Here is a 16,990-nt window from a genome sequence, read left to right as displayed (position 1 = left end):
GTACAGACTGCAGTGGGAAGCTGAAGATGGGGAGGCAAATAAAGGTAGGTTGGCTGTAGGGTGGGAAGAAGAGAAGGAAGCAGGAAAAGAGGAGAGGCTATGGGAGCTATCAGGGAATGGAAACAGGACACAGGAAACAGTGGGAGAGGGGGGAATCTCTTTCCCGCAAATCACTGTGGGTTCCCACTTGCTTTCTCATATTGTCATTCCTAAAGGTATCCACCCACAAGCAGTAGGCCACCTGTATTAAACAGTTTCTGTGTGCAGCAAGCAAAAATAAACATTAAACATTAACATATAGCATCTCTCTTTGACCATCTTCTCATGTCTCTGACTTGTGGTTTTTAATAGTTGAGTTGTTTGGACAGCATGGAAGATTTTTGAGGTCTGAGTTAACAGAATATTTACATCTGAAAAACACTCAACCACCCCTGGGCAAAGGGCTGATATCTTTGATCAGCCACAAAACTTCATCCCCGCACTCCTGACCTGACACCTAACTGAGTTAAAGAGAGAAAGTTTCCAAGCAGTGTGTATATGTATAACAACCAGTTTCCAAAATAAAAAACCCTTTATTTTTTCCACTCTTTTTCAAGGGCTTCTTCTAAATGAAGGAAATTGTTTCCAAAGAGATCTAACATTTAGCTGCCATGTCCCAATATACCTTGAATTTAACATTATCTTTCAAGCAGGGCATAAACTTCTCACTTCTGTTTAAACATCAAGTGATGGGAAAAGGCTTATCATACCCAATATTCGTCATATTTCAGAAAGACGTACAGTGTAGAACAGAGCGAGGCAAAAGTCCCCCAAAAGCAACATTTATCAGTGAAGATGTTGGTGTGCCAGCAAACAAAGTGTATTTGTTTAATTTAAAGCCCCAATGTTTGTTTGTTTGTTTACTTTTTCAGATTTTTCTGCAAACCTGGGGAGGTTTGTAGAAAGATCTGTCTTTAACATTGGTGTGGTCTCGATCTGCAGATTTAGGTATCCATAGATGAGGGCCATGCATCGCTCTTAGATATATAGATATGTTTAGATCAGACAAACAATCTATTAGACTACCTGAAATTCAAATTAATAGGAATTCCATTGAACCAGGAACACATTAACAGAGTTATGTGTATCCATATGCTTCCTATGATGTATTATTAATAGTATCTCTACAGTTCTTTGAAGTAGTAAAGGATTTCAGGAACACAAACTCTCTCAACAATTTTACAACAACCTTGCAGTGTAGGTCTCTGTTAGTTTGCCCTTGTTCTGAACTGGGGGAGGGTGGCATTGATCGTTTACCAGATTATTACCACCAAACTAATTTGTTTCCTGCAAAGATGTATTCTTGCAATATCAATAGTCTTAAAAGGAAAAAGGTCAATTTTCAAAATAAGTACAATTACAAATGTGGTACTATGATGTACAGGTTAGATTCTGCCTCTTCCTAAGAGCGATCAGCGGGAGCTGATGGAACGTTGGTGAGACGATGTCAGTTGAAAACCGTTATATCCGTTCAGAGTGAGTGACAGACCTGCTGAATAAAGGTGCTGTTAACTCAAACCCAGCCTGTGGCAGAAGAGCACCTGACTGGAAGAAAGTAAACTTGTAACAACGAATCCTAAATGCCTGAATAGGGCTACAGCTCAAAAGTTCAGCTATAAAGAAACTTTGTAATATTGTCGAAGGCTTTAACGGTCAGAGTTCATTGGTTCTTGTAGGTTATCCGGGCTGTGTGACCGTGGTCTTGGTATTTTCTTTCCTGACATTTCGCCAGCAGCTGTGGCAGGCATCTTCAGAGGAGTCACACTGAAGGACAGTGTCACTGAGTAACACTGAAGGAGTAAGACACTGTCCTTCAGTGTGACTCCTCTGAAGATGCCTGCCACAGCTGCTGGCGAAACGTCAGGAAAGAAAATACCAAGACCACGGTCACACAGCCCGGATAACCTACAAGAACCAATGAACTTTGTAATCTCTATCTGATTCACTCCAATATTGTGTTCAAAGCATAAACAAAAGTTAACTCCTTGTTTGTTTAACCCTGTGGGCAAGATGTGTATGGCTTCAGGGACACATGCGCAAGCCAAGATCTCGGTCTTTTGGTGACAGTGTGTCGCAGGGCCGGATTTAGGTTTGATGAGGCCCTAAACTTTTGAAGGTAATGGGGCCCTTTATATGTCCAGCTGTCTTCTGTCAACAACAAATTGTCGTTGTTTTTTGTGTTGAATATATGCTATATGGTAATTTATGGACCTAATAGGTATCAACAGCCATTTGCACATAACAAAATATGTATTTTGAACGGAAATACAATTAAGAAGAAGTATACTAATAGTTAAATAATTATTAAGCTTTAACTTAAAATGATAACACTGTTGCTGTATTTAGGTTTTATTTTATTTGTTTTTTATCCTATATTTTGAAAATGAACATCCAGCTTTTTTTTCTTTTAAATTTTTTTGGGGGGCCCAAGAGAGTGGGGCCCTAAGCTATAGCTTGTTTACCGTATATACCCATGTATAAGCCGACCCGCGTATAAGCCGAGGTGCCTAATTTCTCCCAAAAAATGGGGAAAAATTAGGCACCCGTGTATAAGCCGAGGGTCGGCTTATAACCCCTCCCCCCCCGCCGCAGGCTTACCTGACAGGACTCTCCAGCGGCGAGGGTCCGGCGGCGGCGCGGCCCGGGGGGGCCTGGGCAGCCTTCCTGCGGCTGCAGGAGGCTGCCCAAGGCCCCTCCCGCCCGGAAAAAATGGCGGCGGGGGGCGGGGGGGGCCTTGGGCAGCCATCCTGCGGCTGCAGGAGGCTGCCCAAGGCCCCTCCCGCCCGGAAAAAATGGTGGCGGGGGCGGGAAGGGCCGGGGCAGCCTTCCTGCGGCTGCAGGAGGCTGCCCAAGGCCCCTCCCGCCCAAATAAAATGGCGGCGGGGGGCGGGGGGGGCCTTGGGCAGCCATCCTGCGGCTGCAGGAGGCTTCCCATGGCCCCTCCTGCCCGGGAAAAATGGCGGCGGGGGGGGGCCTTGGGCAGCCATCCTGCGGCTGCAGGAGGCTTCCCATGGCCCCTCCTGCCCGGGAAAAATGGCGGCGGGGGCCGGGGGGGCCGGGGCAGCCTTCCTGCGGCTGCAGGAGGCTGCCCCAGGCCACTCCCAGCAGCAGGAAGCGGCACGGGCCCGGCGGCGGCAAGTTTCCCCCCTCCCTCCTCCCTCCCTCCCCCCGTATTGACCCGCGTATAAGCCGAGGCCGGCTTTTTCAGCCCATTTTTGGTGCTGAAAAACCTGGCTTATACGCGAGTATATACGGTAGTTATACGTAAATCCGGCTCAGAGCGTGTGACTGAAACGGGAGTCCCAATCACCAACAGCTTGTGGAGTGTCTGATTGAAGGGTGATTGATAAAAAGGACTTGGCTATCCTGTCTGGTGTTGTCTCTGTGAATAAGAGAGAGAGAGAGAGAGAGTCCTTGTGTACAAAAGGGTTAGGGGCCCTCTTTACATTTTAAAAGAGGCGAGACAGGGGGTGAACTGTGACTGCCTGAGCTACCTGTAACCCTGAACCTGTGAGACAGGTACTTTTGAAAAGCATTTCTTAAAATGAAAGATTAGAATTACAACAGCCTTGAAGAGCTATTATGCTTCAAAAAACTGTATACCCCTCTCCTAATTAGCTTAGCAGACTCCAAACTATTGAAGTTTCTGCTTGGACACATTAGCTTTCTTTGGATAATGAGACACACCGTAGTTTATCATGTGATAGTTTATTGTCTGTGGCCGAAGGCCATCACAATCCACCAAACACCATATTTTATCAGTAGGTCTACTAATAAAATGTTAGTTCCAGTCAAGTATGCATTGGCCATTAACATAGCTGCTTGATAGTTGTATCTTGACTGGGAAATTGTCTGGAACTTCTACAATAAACTTTCTTTGTGGTAATGACAGCAGATGATTTTGAAGGGCGGAAAGTAAAAACTGCTTCAAACTCCACCCCTCACTCAGAGAAGAGCAAAAAGGACTTTAAAAGGTTATACTCTGGCCTGGATGCTGTACTCCAACAGTCCAGTAACATCCACATGGACCTAACTGCCACCTTAAGCAAGGATCTATGGAGAGAATGGAGTCTTAAGCAGTTAGCCCCTTTAAAGATTACCCACCCTGTTGTAGAGCCTGGCATTCTCCTGGAATTACAACTGATTTCCAGACTACAGAGATCAGTTCCTCTGGAGGAAATGGCAGCTTTGGAGGAGACTCTGGCATCACATCCCAGCTGAACTTCCTTCCCAAACTCCACCATTCCTGGGCATTGTCCCAAATCTCCAGAAATTTCCCAAGTCTGTGTTGACAACCCTAGTCCATACATGTCTCAGTTCACGGTTCATTGTAACATGGAAAAAATCTTCAATATATTGATGGAGCTAGGACATGTTAGCTAAGCCATTATTTGGACCCATTCACAAGAATGGCTACCAAGACAAAAAGCGGTGTAATCATGTGAATATGATTGTTTGAATCTTCCTTTATCAATAGGGCTGAGTCTGTTTGGAGAACCGAGTTTGATTCCCCACTCCTTCACATGAGCGGCGGAGGCTAATCTGGTGAACTGGATTTGTTTCTCCACTCCTACACATGAAGCCAGTTGGGTGGGACTTTGGGCAAGTTACAGCTCTGTTAGAGTGCTCTCAGCCCCACCTACCTCACAGGGTGTCTGTGGTGTGGAGGGGAAGGGAAGGTGATTGTAAGTCAGTTTGATTCTTCTTTAAGTGGTAGAGAAAGTTGGCATATAAAAAACAACTCTTCTTCTACCTCCAGGTACTAGCTGGAGATCTCCTGCTATTACAACTGATCTCCAGCTGATAGAGATCAGTTCACCTGGAGAAAAATGGCCATTTGGGCAATTAGACTCTATGGCATTGAGGTCCCTCCTCTCCCCGAACCCTGCCCTCCTCAGGCTCTACCCCAAAAACCTCCCGCCAGTGTCAAAGAGGGACCTGGCAACCCTATTTATCAAAAAATTCATGCACCCTGGTTTAGGGAATACTATTAAATCAAAGAATAAATATTACCCAAAGAAAAAGGTTGAAGAATATTGTGGTTTTCAGCATTAGATTGTTCCACTTGAAATAAAGATCAGATGTTACCACCATCTTCATTTACTAGGCCATTTTCCACACAAACAATTGGGGGGAAAGCTGTATAATTTTCTCAAAGGGATGTTAAATTGGCCAGAAACCAGAGCTACCTTATAAGAATTTCATTAATCTTTTCATTATGTTTTGCTAACAACTCCAGTGGTTTTGTGGTTTGCATGGTTATATGATTTAAAACCACTACCACCACTTTCCCCCAAATATTTTTTTAAACAGAGAGGAAAGCCCAATTCCTGCTAGCCATTAGTTTTTGTTTAAACCTTGAAAACATATAAAGTTTACATCAATCACATTAAGCATAAAATGTCTTAATTTCACAAGGACTACTTTCAGTTTTGCACTGCCTTAAATAGTAGTGCTACAAAATATTCCTTCAAGAGCTTGCTAAATGAAGAAGTGCCTTTGATATTTCCATTTGATTCACATTTTGAATGATGCTGCATCTTGTTCCTCAAATCTTTTCAGTCTTTCTGTTGTTTCATTCAACTGTACTTTGATAAAATGGCCTTTCACTTACAAAATTAGATGCCTGTTTCAAGAATAGCTCAATAGCTAGTACACAGGATTGACTACATGTTCTCATTCTTCCACAGAGCTATTCAGTTAGCCCACTTCAATATACCCAACAGAATAAGTGACCTCTAATCCACCCAATGTCCTTGTTTTAATTATTTAGCTCATTTCTGCCCTACCCTTCTGCTCAGAGCAGTTTGCAATATTATCAACAGAATACAATTTCCAATAAAAAATTAAAACAAATTACTACAGTCAAAGCTAAAACAATGAAATATAATAAGCAGCAGTAAATTAGGCTAAAAGTAGACAGTGTGGTGTAATGGCTGGAGTGTTACACTAAAAGTGGTGAAACTCAGATTCAAATCCCCCCTCTGCCATGAAGCTCACTGGCTAAACTTTGGACTAGTCATTCTCTCTCAACCTAACCTGCCTCCTAGTGAGGTCACCTCATTGTGGCTGCATGACTGGGGTTGGATCCCATCTATTTTTTCCTGCATATATTACTAATCCCCCCACCCTTCAATGGCAGATCTCCTGCTTCATTCAAGCTATTGCTAGGGGTTCCCCATCACTCAGGAGCAGCATTTGGGGGGCATTTTGGGAATCAGTAGAAGGGAAGAGGCAGATACCTTAGGTGGGATTCAAACAAAACAAACATCCAGTAGCGCCTTAAGGACTAACAACATTAATTCCTCCATGAGAATTCATTCCACCTTAAAGAATAACCACATTAATTCCACCATGAGTTTTCAAGAGTCAGAGTTCACTTCTTCAGATGTAATGGAAATAAAATAATTTTCCTCGTATTTATCCGGAAAATTACAGAAGTGGGGAGAGGGGTGCTGATAATTTCAGGTGAGATTCAAATCATGGAAGCTATATTCTAGCTACCTGCGTCAGTCAGACTTTCACTACAGGAAATTTAACAAAACACAGCACAATAAAATAAAATAAAACACCCAAAAGGCAGATAAGAGTTTAGTCTGGTTAAGGAGCTGGTTAAATAAAGTTGACTACAAGTCCAACTAAGTTAGGCCATTTTCAGGTTAGGAAACATAACTGTACATTTGTCAAACTGTACTGGCATAGATGGATCTCTTTTGGATCCGAAGGGAATTGAAGTCCCCAAAATTATCATAATTCAACACCCTTCACTTAGAACCACCCACATTTATTTGGTATAACAGCTGCTCCAACCACAGTTGTGCCCATGCTGTAAGTGACAGTGTCTTCCACTCCTAATTTCTGATTACCCAGGACAAGTAAATGTGCAGAGGAATTTCCAGAGCTATTTCTACATATTGCACAAAATGAGGTATTAGAATGCAGCCTCCAGAAGTAGTCATAGTTTTGAACATTTTACCCACTCAAAGTTTTTCAGCATGTAGCAAATCAGCAAATCCAAGAAAGGAATTCACTACCTTTGGATCCTTGTATACTGATGCATAACATGCAAGAAGAATTTTCCGTGGGTAACATTCAAAAATATTACCAAACCCTGAAGTGGTCCAGTCCATAATTTTATCAACTCACTCTATTAACCCACTCTGCAAAAATGGCTTTAAGTTCTGTGCAAGCTCATAGATTTTTTAACACGTCTTGAAGTTTGGCTTCCCAGTTGCCCACCCTCAGCACCAAGTTCTTGCCCTCAAGATATTGAGGAGTGGAAGAAAATACAGCCTACATACTGACACTCTAGGAATTTCCCCTAGTCTCCACAATCTTTACCATAGAGATTAGGGGGAATTCCTAGAGTGGCACCTGGGAGTGATATTACATGCTCTGCAAACTCCATCCTCTCCAGGCACCACTCACCAAATCTCCCTATATTTAACTGGGAAGTGTTGAGAACCGTACTTTACACAATGCAGGCTAGGTTTCTCCAGGTCAACCTCTATAAAACCTAACCCTGAAACAAATAAACAAAAATGTTCATCCCACCCCAAAGTTAAAAACAAATCTTTGTTTGGCTACAATGCAGGTTCTCTATAGGTTCATCATCACTTCAAATCGTGTCACCTAATGTCAAGAGACCAAACATCTTTATTCAGATCTTTAGTCTGAAAGAAAGTCTGACAAAACCTCCTTTTAAGTAAAAAGCAGCTGTTCACTTTTGGCTTCTATGAAACAGTTGCTGGAACTCAGTGTCTGACAAATTTTGCTGGCTTGTATTTAAAAAAAAGCCTTTGCTTCTCTATTCTTGAGTTTTAAAAGTCTGTTCCCAATAGGAAAAGAAAACAATATATTCCAAATGAATCATCAACACAAAAGCAGCAAGAATGAGGAAAAATATGTTAGCCACTTGTGCAGAGGTTTTTAATCTTAAATTAAGGGAAAGCAGGGGGAATCATACAATGATCATCTGAAGATAAAATTAGTTTAAGTAAATTTGTCTATAAATTACTGAAAGCATCCACTGAGAAGTCATGGTAAACAGAAGCTCAGACTCACCTATGAGCCCAGTTTGCTGGCATGTGCTGAAGAGGGTTGGGAGCTGGCACAAGGTTCAGGGGCTTGTCTGGTGAGGCAGGGGCTCAGCTAGGCAGCAAGCATGCTGCCACAAAATGGCTGCTAGTGGGGAAGATGGAACTTTTTGTGCCCTGCTGCATACCTTCCTGGCCCGCCCTACATTTCATATGGGCCAATCAGGCCCTGGCTCAATAGGGGCTGACCCAGCCGGCAGTCTACAGACCTGAGCTTTTGCACTCAGCTCCACCAGCCAGGTATTTAAGAAGCCATCTGCATGCCCAGCTGAATCTGCTTCCTGATTTGCCCTGCCCTCCATCCCTATACTTGGGTTGTTTAGTTGTTTTGTCAACTTTGTGTTAATTCATCACAACTTTTGGCAGTTTTGGCATGGGGCAGGATCCAGTTTGGTGGAAAAGGCGGCATGCGGGCCCCCTTTTTCCCATTCTGAGGACCCCAATAAGGGGTTTGGGGGGAGGCCTAGAATAGGGACATGGCTAGTCGGGGGCTTTCAGGATGGGACATGCCCAGTCGTCGGCTGAAAGGGGGGTAGCCTCCCGCCAAGTGGCAAGGGACCACACAGCAGGCTTCCGCCCAAGTGGGTCCCACATACTGCCATCTCAGGCTACTCCCAGCAGGTGGGCTGGGAGCAGGATGCATCAGTTGGCAGGCAGGTCGGGCCGATGCCTTGGATCCAGCCCCTATGCAATGCCAGTGCCTGATGCTGTAATCAATAAAGTTGTGGCCATTTCCATTCCAGCTACTGTCTCCATGTGTTTAATTGTATGCTAAGGTCGTCATATTATAAGGATCCAGGGGTGGTAACTGAATGCCAAGGGTGGCCAGGGTTGGGGGGCTGCAGTAAGTAGCCGGCTCCAAAACACTCCCCAGTTCGGCGCTTGGCCAGCAAACATTGTACATCTGTGTAGGTGTTTATATTATGACTTTCCTGGATACAGTTGCTAGCACTTGGCCCAGGATTTAGAACATAAAAGATACCAGCACCATTAAAGTGAATGGCATTTGGTTTCCTCAGGGCCAAGATTTTTCCCTAGTGGTCACTGAAGTGTGTATAGGGGATATAAAATGCACTCATGATGTAACCAAAACAGAGCACGCATTTGAAATTTCACAATCTGAGTTCATTAATCTGATCAGAACATTTTTAAAACCCTGCTGTTGACACATATCTTGTATTCTGTAGATTTTTAATTCAATAAAGTCATTTAAAAAAATGCCAACAGCTGTTTAATCCCAGACAATATTTTTAAAAAACATAATGTTTTAATGATGCTTGGAACATCTACATACAGAGGCCTTCATTTGATACATCTTGTGCAAGTATCAGATGACACAGTCTGGGCTTCTATGCCTTCTAAGCCAGCCAAAGAAGAAGGGTTTGCAAAAGGAGGAGCCAAATTATCCACTGCAGCAGCTAAACACATAAAGGGCACCCATTAAAATGTACTTCAGATATGGAATATGATAGGAAAAATATACATCATACATACACAAACTCTGTACTCCTCCGCCCACATAACAAGCAAACTGACTCCAGCACTCTCCTCAACAAGCTCTCAGTACCTCACAAATTCTTTTTTTTTGTTTTTGCCGTCAAGTCACAGCTGACTTATGAGGGCCCCGTAGAGTTTTCAAGGCAAGAGACGTTCAAAAGTGGTTTGTTGTTGCCTGCCTCCGTGTCACGCCCCTGGTATTCCTTGGAGGTCTCCTGTCCAAATACTTGCCATGGTTGAGGATGAGAGTTTATGACTGGCCCAGGGTCACCCAGCAAGTTTCCATGGCAGAGTGGGGAATTAAATATGGGTTTCCCAGATCCTAGTCCAACACCTTAACCACTACACCACCACAAATCCTATACCCTCGTGCAAACTGCATCACCCTCAACAGCAACCACCCTTCTCCATATATGTACCCATTCACTCCTCTACCTCACAGAATTCATTCATTCTACTCAGTCCTCATATGCACTGTCTAACTGTATTCATAATCTTAAAAGGTTGTTTTCAGCATTTCCAAAACTGGGACCCAACTTTCATTAGCCTCATGGAACCCATTAAGATACAAGCATGTGACAGGAAGCCACATCAGGATCACAATATAAGAAAGGGGGGAGGCAGAGTTATGATCAGACAAGTGAAGGCCAGAACCCTGGCCAGTAGGCCAAGGTCTTTTATGCATGGCTTTTTCACTTGCCGTCCCCCCTCCAACGACTTTGGGTCTTTGTGTTGATTATGCATGCTGTTTCAGACCATCAGAGGTCACCTTGCTCTCCCCTGCAGTTCCCCACATTTTGCTCGTGTTTTCAGAGACTTGTTCTATCTCCAATTTGAAAATGCGGGCAAAAGGAAATGCAGGGGAGAGCAAGTAGGGTTGCCAACCTCCAGGTACTAGCTGGAGATCTCCTGCTATACAACTGATCTCCAGCAAATAAAGTTCACCTGGAGAAAATGGCCGCTTTGGCAATTGGACTCTATGGAATTGAAGCCCCTCCCCTCCCCAAACCCCACCCTCCTCAGGCTCCGCCCCAAAACCTCCTGCTGGTGGCGAAGAGGGACCTGGCAACCCTAAGAGTGAGGCAACCTCTAAGAGCTGGAAACAGCATGCATAATCAACGAAGAGACCCAAAGTTGTCGGAGGGGTGACGGCAAGTGAAACAGCCATGCATAAAAGACCCTAGAGACCCAGGGACAGGCAACACAGGAAACACCAGGAGGTGAACCAGAGTGAGGAACAAGTCAGAACAAGCAGATTCAGGGACCTCCCTCTTCACAAAACAGTGCACATCTGCATGCTCTCTTTAGCCTCCCCAGTCAATTAGTACTTCTCATCTGCACTTGTGGTACAGAGTCCCCCCACTTGCAAAAAGATCAGCTTTCTTGGGGAGACAAAGCTCCACACTGCAAACGTGTGCTCAGGGCATTGCACGGCCATTTGGTGATATTGGGGAATGGAAGGGCTGAGTCAAGATGAATGGGAAGAGAGGAGGCAATGAAAGTTTTTGCAGGAGTGGGCCCTCTGAAAAGGAACCCTCTCTCCTGCTGAGCATCTCGCCATCCTGCTTCTCCTCTCAGCATGTGTGCAAAGAAAGACAAGACACCTTTCCTCATGCATTGACACTAGCAGCAAGACCTTCCAAAAAGCAGCAGAAATGGCACTTCCGTATGGGCTCACAACCCACCTGAGAGTCCTGAGCCATGACCTGAAGAACACTGATCTTACATAAGGCAGTGAAAGTGATCTAACGGCTACTTCTCACCTATGTGCCTCTTTTAATGTTCCTTTCTTCTGCTCTTCCACCATGAAACTCACTGGGTGACCTGAGGCAAATCACTCTCTCATAGGCCATTTATGTATGGCTGTTTCCTCGCGGTAACTCCGCTGGCTTCTTCGGGTCTTTGCTTTATGCTTGCATTTTCTGACTGTCAGAGGTTGCCTTGCTTTCCCCACACATTTCCATGAGTTCTGCCCACATTTTCTGGATTCATGTTTAGCCAGCATCCAGGAAATGTGCAGGAATGCGTGGGGAGAGCGAGATGACCTCTGATGGTTGGAAAATGCAAGAATAATAAAAGCAAACCCCGAAGTAGTCAGTGCGAGGAAACAGTCATGCATAAATAGCCTTCAGGTACCTGTGACAATACTAAGGATGAGATGACGAAGAAAACGAAGAAGAGTTGGTTTTTATATCCCAATTTTCTCTACTATAAGGAGTCTCAAAGTGGCTTACAATTGCCTTCCCTCCCCACCCCCAACAGCAGGCACCTTGTAAGGTAGGTGAGGCTGAGAGAATTCAGAGAGAACTAGCCCAAGGTCACCCAGCACGTTTCATGTAGAGTGGGGAATCAAACCTGGTTCTCCAGATTAGAGTTAGCCACTCTTAAACATTAGACCTCGCTGTCTTTCAACCATGTACACCACCCAAGGTCCTTACAGAACGGACAGGATAAAAATGTGATAGATATGGTGTAACTTTGTTAACTAAATATTAAAAATTTTGCCTTGCATCATTGAAAAACTCTGACCTAAACCTGAAGAAGTCTCTTATGACCTGGTGCCTAACTGTCTTAGACAAATGAAAGTGACATTAACCTCATCTCTGTGTAGTAAGGCAGGAACTATGTAAATTTCATGCTGATTCCAAGTATTCCTGATTATAGGACCGCAGTCCTGGTTTCCGTTACAGATATTTATTTATAAATGTAGTAAGCCAGTTATCCAGGTTAATATATATGAAGCTATAAATAGCTTCATAAAATAATAAAATGACATATCAATTAAAGCAAAATAATAAAACAGTAAAACTTTAGTTTCTCTAAGTTCATTGTTTTGCATATCATGCATATATATATAAATGTATATATGATATATCATACAGTGCAAAGTAGGAAGGCTACTCCATAAAATGTTTGGTCCATATCTACATAATTCACTCTTGTTTAACTTTAGACATCACAATCCTGAGCAACTTTTAGAAGTAATTGTGTTACTCTAGAGCAGGGGTGTCAAACTCATTTGTTATGAGAGCCTGATATGACATGCCTCACCAACCCAGATGGAGAGTGGAGGAGACGGCTGCCTCAGCTGGCTCGCGGGCCAGATAAGGGTCCGGATCCATTCAATCATTTTTATCTAAACTGACAATGATTATAGGATCGTGAACATCAGCTCTGGCATATCCTCTCTGTAGATTTATAAAAACTGTAGCCGGTGTATGTTAAGGAAACATTGCAAGATTTCGTTATTTGTGATGGTTTCTGGGGAACAGTGTGACTTGGATTTTAGTCAAGAAGGAGGCTGGTTTCTTTGTTTTTTGTGTCAAGTCACAGCTGACTTATGGTGACCCCCTAGGGTTTTCAAGGCAAGAGACGTTCACAGGTGATTTGCCATTGCCTGCCTCCATGTCATCCTGGTATTCCTTGGAGATCTCCCATCCAATTACCATCCAGGGTCAGAGCTGAGAGTGTGTGACTGGCCCAAGGCCACCCAGCAATCTTCCATGGCGCGAGCGGGGATTTGAACCTGGGTTTTCCAGATCCTATTCCAACACCTTAACTAATACACCATGCTGGCAGAGGTTTTAAATGTTTTTAACTGGCCAACTCGGAGTTATTGTGATAAAAAATATTAAAACATTATAAACAACAAACCTATACAAAAAGACAAATCAATCCAATTATACTGAGTTATTAGGGTTGCCAGGTCTCTCTTCGCAACCAACAGGAGGTTTTTGGGGTGGAGCCTGAGGAGGGGATGGACTTCAATGCCATAGAGTCCAATTACCAAAGCGGCCATATTCTCCAGGTGAACTGATCTCTATCTGCTGGAGATCAGTTGTAAATGCAGGAGATCTCCAGCTAGTACCTGGAGGTTGGCAACCCTACCAATTATATAAGCATATCTTTGATCACTTCACATTTTTCTCCTCATACATACATCTACTCTCCTAAGTGCCACAATTACATCAATGGCCATACCTGTTCTGATGTTCTTGTAAGACTTGATAGATGGCAATCAGAAAAGTTTGGTTTTTAAAGCCTCCGAAGACACAGTCTTTGTAGATTCGGAACTCAGCAGCAGTAACTGTCTCTCCTTCAGGAATCTGAGACAAATTAAATTTGAACTCCTTGTGGTGTCGCTGATAAGGTGTGAACTCCTTGTCATATTCAACTGTTTAAAAAAAAGGACACAAAATTCAGTTTAGTGTAATGTTCCCATATTCCCCACCCCACATTGTATTTTTCAAAAAACACAAATCAACATCATTACAAAGAGTGCCCCAGAATATCATCACAAACATTTTAAACAAGAAGTACTTGAAGAAAATATCAGGCATTTCACGATTATACCTCTAACATTCTTGTACTGACATGAAAGCAATCTGTTTTGATGCAGCCCAAATTGAGAGTTTCAACTCAATAGAAATGGAAACATTATTTGTTCCACTGGTTTCTCATCTTTTATCCAAATAACTTTGATATGTGAGTTGGGGGTTGGAAGGCAGTTTCCCAGGCAATGTGCTACCAACTAGGCAAAACCCATCAAAACATTGTCACAAATTCTGAAATGTCAGATAGCATTAACAAGAGTGGTGCCTTTTTAAAAAAAATGGAAAATTGTAACACCTCTGAATCCTTTAAAAGCTATATCACTGCCTTCTGATGAAGAATAGTACTCTGCATTATCATTTTCAGTAAAATATTGGATTGATCCTGAGAGTATTTATCATGTTAAAAATGAATAGGTACAATAGTGCAAAGAAGTTTTCTTCAAAGCATTAACAGCTACCATTCATCTAGTATTTGTTTAAAAATTGCCATTTTATTTTACACACACCCCAACCTTTCGAGCTCTATCAAAGCCTTACACTATATCCCATAGAAACAAACGTTCAAACCTGTGTTTCTCTGATGTTCAGTAGCAGCAAGATGGTATGTTTTGGGGGAAGCACTGAGGTCACCACATACAGTGAGGGGAAAAAGTATTTGATCCCCTGCTAAATTTGCCCATTTGCCCTCTGACGAAGAAATGACCAGTCCATAATTTTAATGGTAGGTTTATTGTAGCTGTGAGAGACAGAATAATAGGGCTGTCAATTCGGTTCGGCCCGAACTGAAAATCAGCCGAATTTCCCTTGATTCGGCGGTTTTTAGTTCGGACGGATCCGAACTCAAAACTGGCGGGCAACCGGGGGGGCCGAATTCAGCGAGTTCGGGAGTTCGGCGAATAAATTCGGCCAATTCGGCCGTCAGTAAGCAGCATAACCGTCAGTAAGCAGCATTCTCCTCCCCCGGCCAATCGGTGGCCAAGCTGGGTCTTCTTCTGGCCAATCAGTCAGGATTGAGTGCTGGAGGAATCAGCTGATGTGCGGCCGGCCGGGGAAAGAGAGAGAGAGAGGGAAATCCTCATGTGTGTGTGAAGGGGTGCTTGTGCACATTCGCTCCTTTCCGTGGCTGCAGGGGGCGCATTTTTTGGGGTACCGACCCCAAACTTTCAGGGGATATTCAGACAGGTTTTTTTAAGAGACCACCCAAGTTTTGTAAACATTGGGTCAGGGGGTCCCGAGATATGGGCTCCCCCCTTTTTTCTTTCCATGGCTGCAGAGGGCGCATTTTTGGGTGTGCCGACCCCAAACTTTCAGCGGAGCATCAGACTAGGCTTCTTAAGATACCCCCCAAGTTTTGTAAACATTGGGTCAGGGGGCCCCGAGATATGGGCTCCACCCCTTTTTCCTCTCCCCCCTTTTCCATTTTCGTGGCTGCAGGGGGCGCTTTTTTGGGGGTTCAGCCCCCAAACTTTTGTCATAGCTTCAGAGAATCCCTCTTAAGAGACCACCCAAGTTTTGTAAAGATGGGTTCAGTGGGGGCTGAAATATTGGCTCCCCCCCTTTTCTCTTTCCATGGCTGCAGGGGGCGCATTTTTGGGTGTGCCGATCCCAGACTTTCGGCGGAGCTTCAGTCAAGGCTTTTTAAGAGACCACCCAAGTTTTGTAAACATTGGGTCAGGGCCCCCCGAGATATGGGCTTTCCCCTTTCCCCTATTGGGATGAATGGATCACCCTCGAGAGATGCATACATATGGATCTTATATTGGATACAAATGGAATCATATTGGATTACCCAGCCTCCCAGCCCCTCCTGCTGGAACAGAAGACAGCCACAGTAAGACCCCTTTGGGGGCTTTAATCTATATTTTTTCTTTTCTGTGTGTGTGTGTGGGGGAAAGCAGAGTCTGTGTGTGTGTGTGGGGAGGGAGCAGTTTCTGTGGGTGGGGGGGGAAGCCAAAGGGGGCTTTTGCCGGTTCTGCCTGGGGTGTGTGTTCCCCCTCCAGTCTCTCTCTCCCTGGTTTGAGGGGGGGCTTCATTTTTATTCTTCAGGTTTTTCCTCATTCATAAGATCAGTTAGGTTATTGATGCTTGCTCAAAACTGGTTTTCAAATGGTGACTTAAAGAATGCATCTGCCTGGTCCCAAGTCCAATGCAAAAGGAGACATTCCACCCCCTCCTGCTCATTATGCATAGCTAGCTGCCTCTGTCCCTTTCCATGGTATGCAAACTCCCAGGTGTCAGGTGTTGCTATGCACTGTTGCAAAGGTTTTGCATTGCGTGCTTGTGTTGCTTTGCAGTTGTATTGTTTTGCAAAATTCTTCACACCTGCCCCGCCCTTTGCATATTTGCAAAGGGGTTGCTCTGCAGTTGTGTTGCTTTGCAAAGTTCTTAGCACCTGCCCCGCCCTTGCTCTCATCAGCTGTTTGTCGGGCCGGGAGCTTTGGGCGGCAAGCTCTGCGGAGAGATCCACATTAAGGGTGGGGGGGACCCCTTTCAGGGCCCATATCTCAGCCCCCCCTGACCCAATCTTTACAAAACTTGGGGAGTCTTTCAATATACGTCCTTTGAAGCTCTGCTGAAAGTTTGGGACCTCTAAGCCCAAAAATGCCCCCCCCAGAGCCGCGGAAAGGCGCGGTTGTGTTTTTAATGGCTTTATTCGGCCGAATTTTTTTCCCGAACTTTGAATTCCCGCCGAATTGAACGGATCCGAAGTGGGGGAGTTCGGACTTCGGCACGTACCGAACCCACAAGGGCCAAATTCGGCCGAATCCGAACTGTACCGAATTTTTTTTTTTGACAGCCCTACAGAATAACAACAGGAAAAACCCAGAAACCCAGAAGACAAAAGTCAGAGATTGATGTGCATTATAATGAGTGAAATAAGTATTTGATCCCCTATCAACCAGCCAGATTAGGGTTAGGGTTAGGGTTCTGCTGTCGACAGAAGCAATCAATCCATCAGATTCCAAACTAGCCACCATGACCAAGACCAAAGAGCTGTCCAAGGATGTCAGGGACAAGATTGTA

The 16,990-nt window shown here is 44.2% G+C and overlaps 1 protein-coding gene across 1 annotated transcript in view; it reads right to left on the bottom strand.

Moving 5' to 3' along the window:
- The window catches only part of BMP6 (bone morphogenetic protein 6), a 146,559-nt gene that overhangs the window by 40,958 nt on the left and 88,611 nt on the right, over nucleotides 1-16,990 (bottom strand). The window contains exon 2 of the mRNA XM_056854093.1: nucleotides 13,614-13,806. Coding sequence (XP_056710071.1) covers nucleotides 13,614-13,806 — 193 coding nt within the window. The remainder of the gene's footprint in view (nucleotides 1-13,613; nucleotides 13,807-16,990) is intronic.

This window comes from Euleptes europaea, chromosome 8 (assembly GCF_029931775.1).
Source record: "Euleptes europaea isolate rEulEur1 chromosome 8, rEulEur1.hap1, whole genome shotgun sequence".
NCBI classification, from domain to species: Eukaryota; Metazoa; Chordata; class Lepidosauria; order Squamata; family Sphaerodactylidae; genus Euleptes; species Euleptes europaea.
The sequence above is the reverse complement of the archived record's forward strand: the minus strand, read 5'-3'. Positions and strand labels throughout refer to the sequence as shown.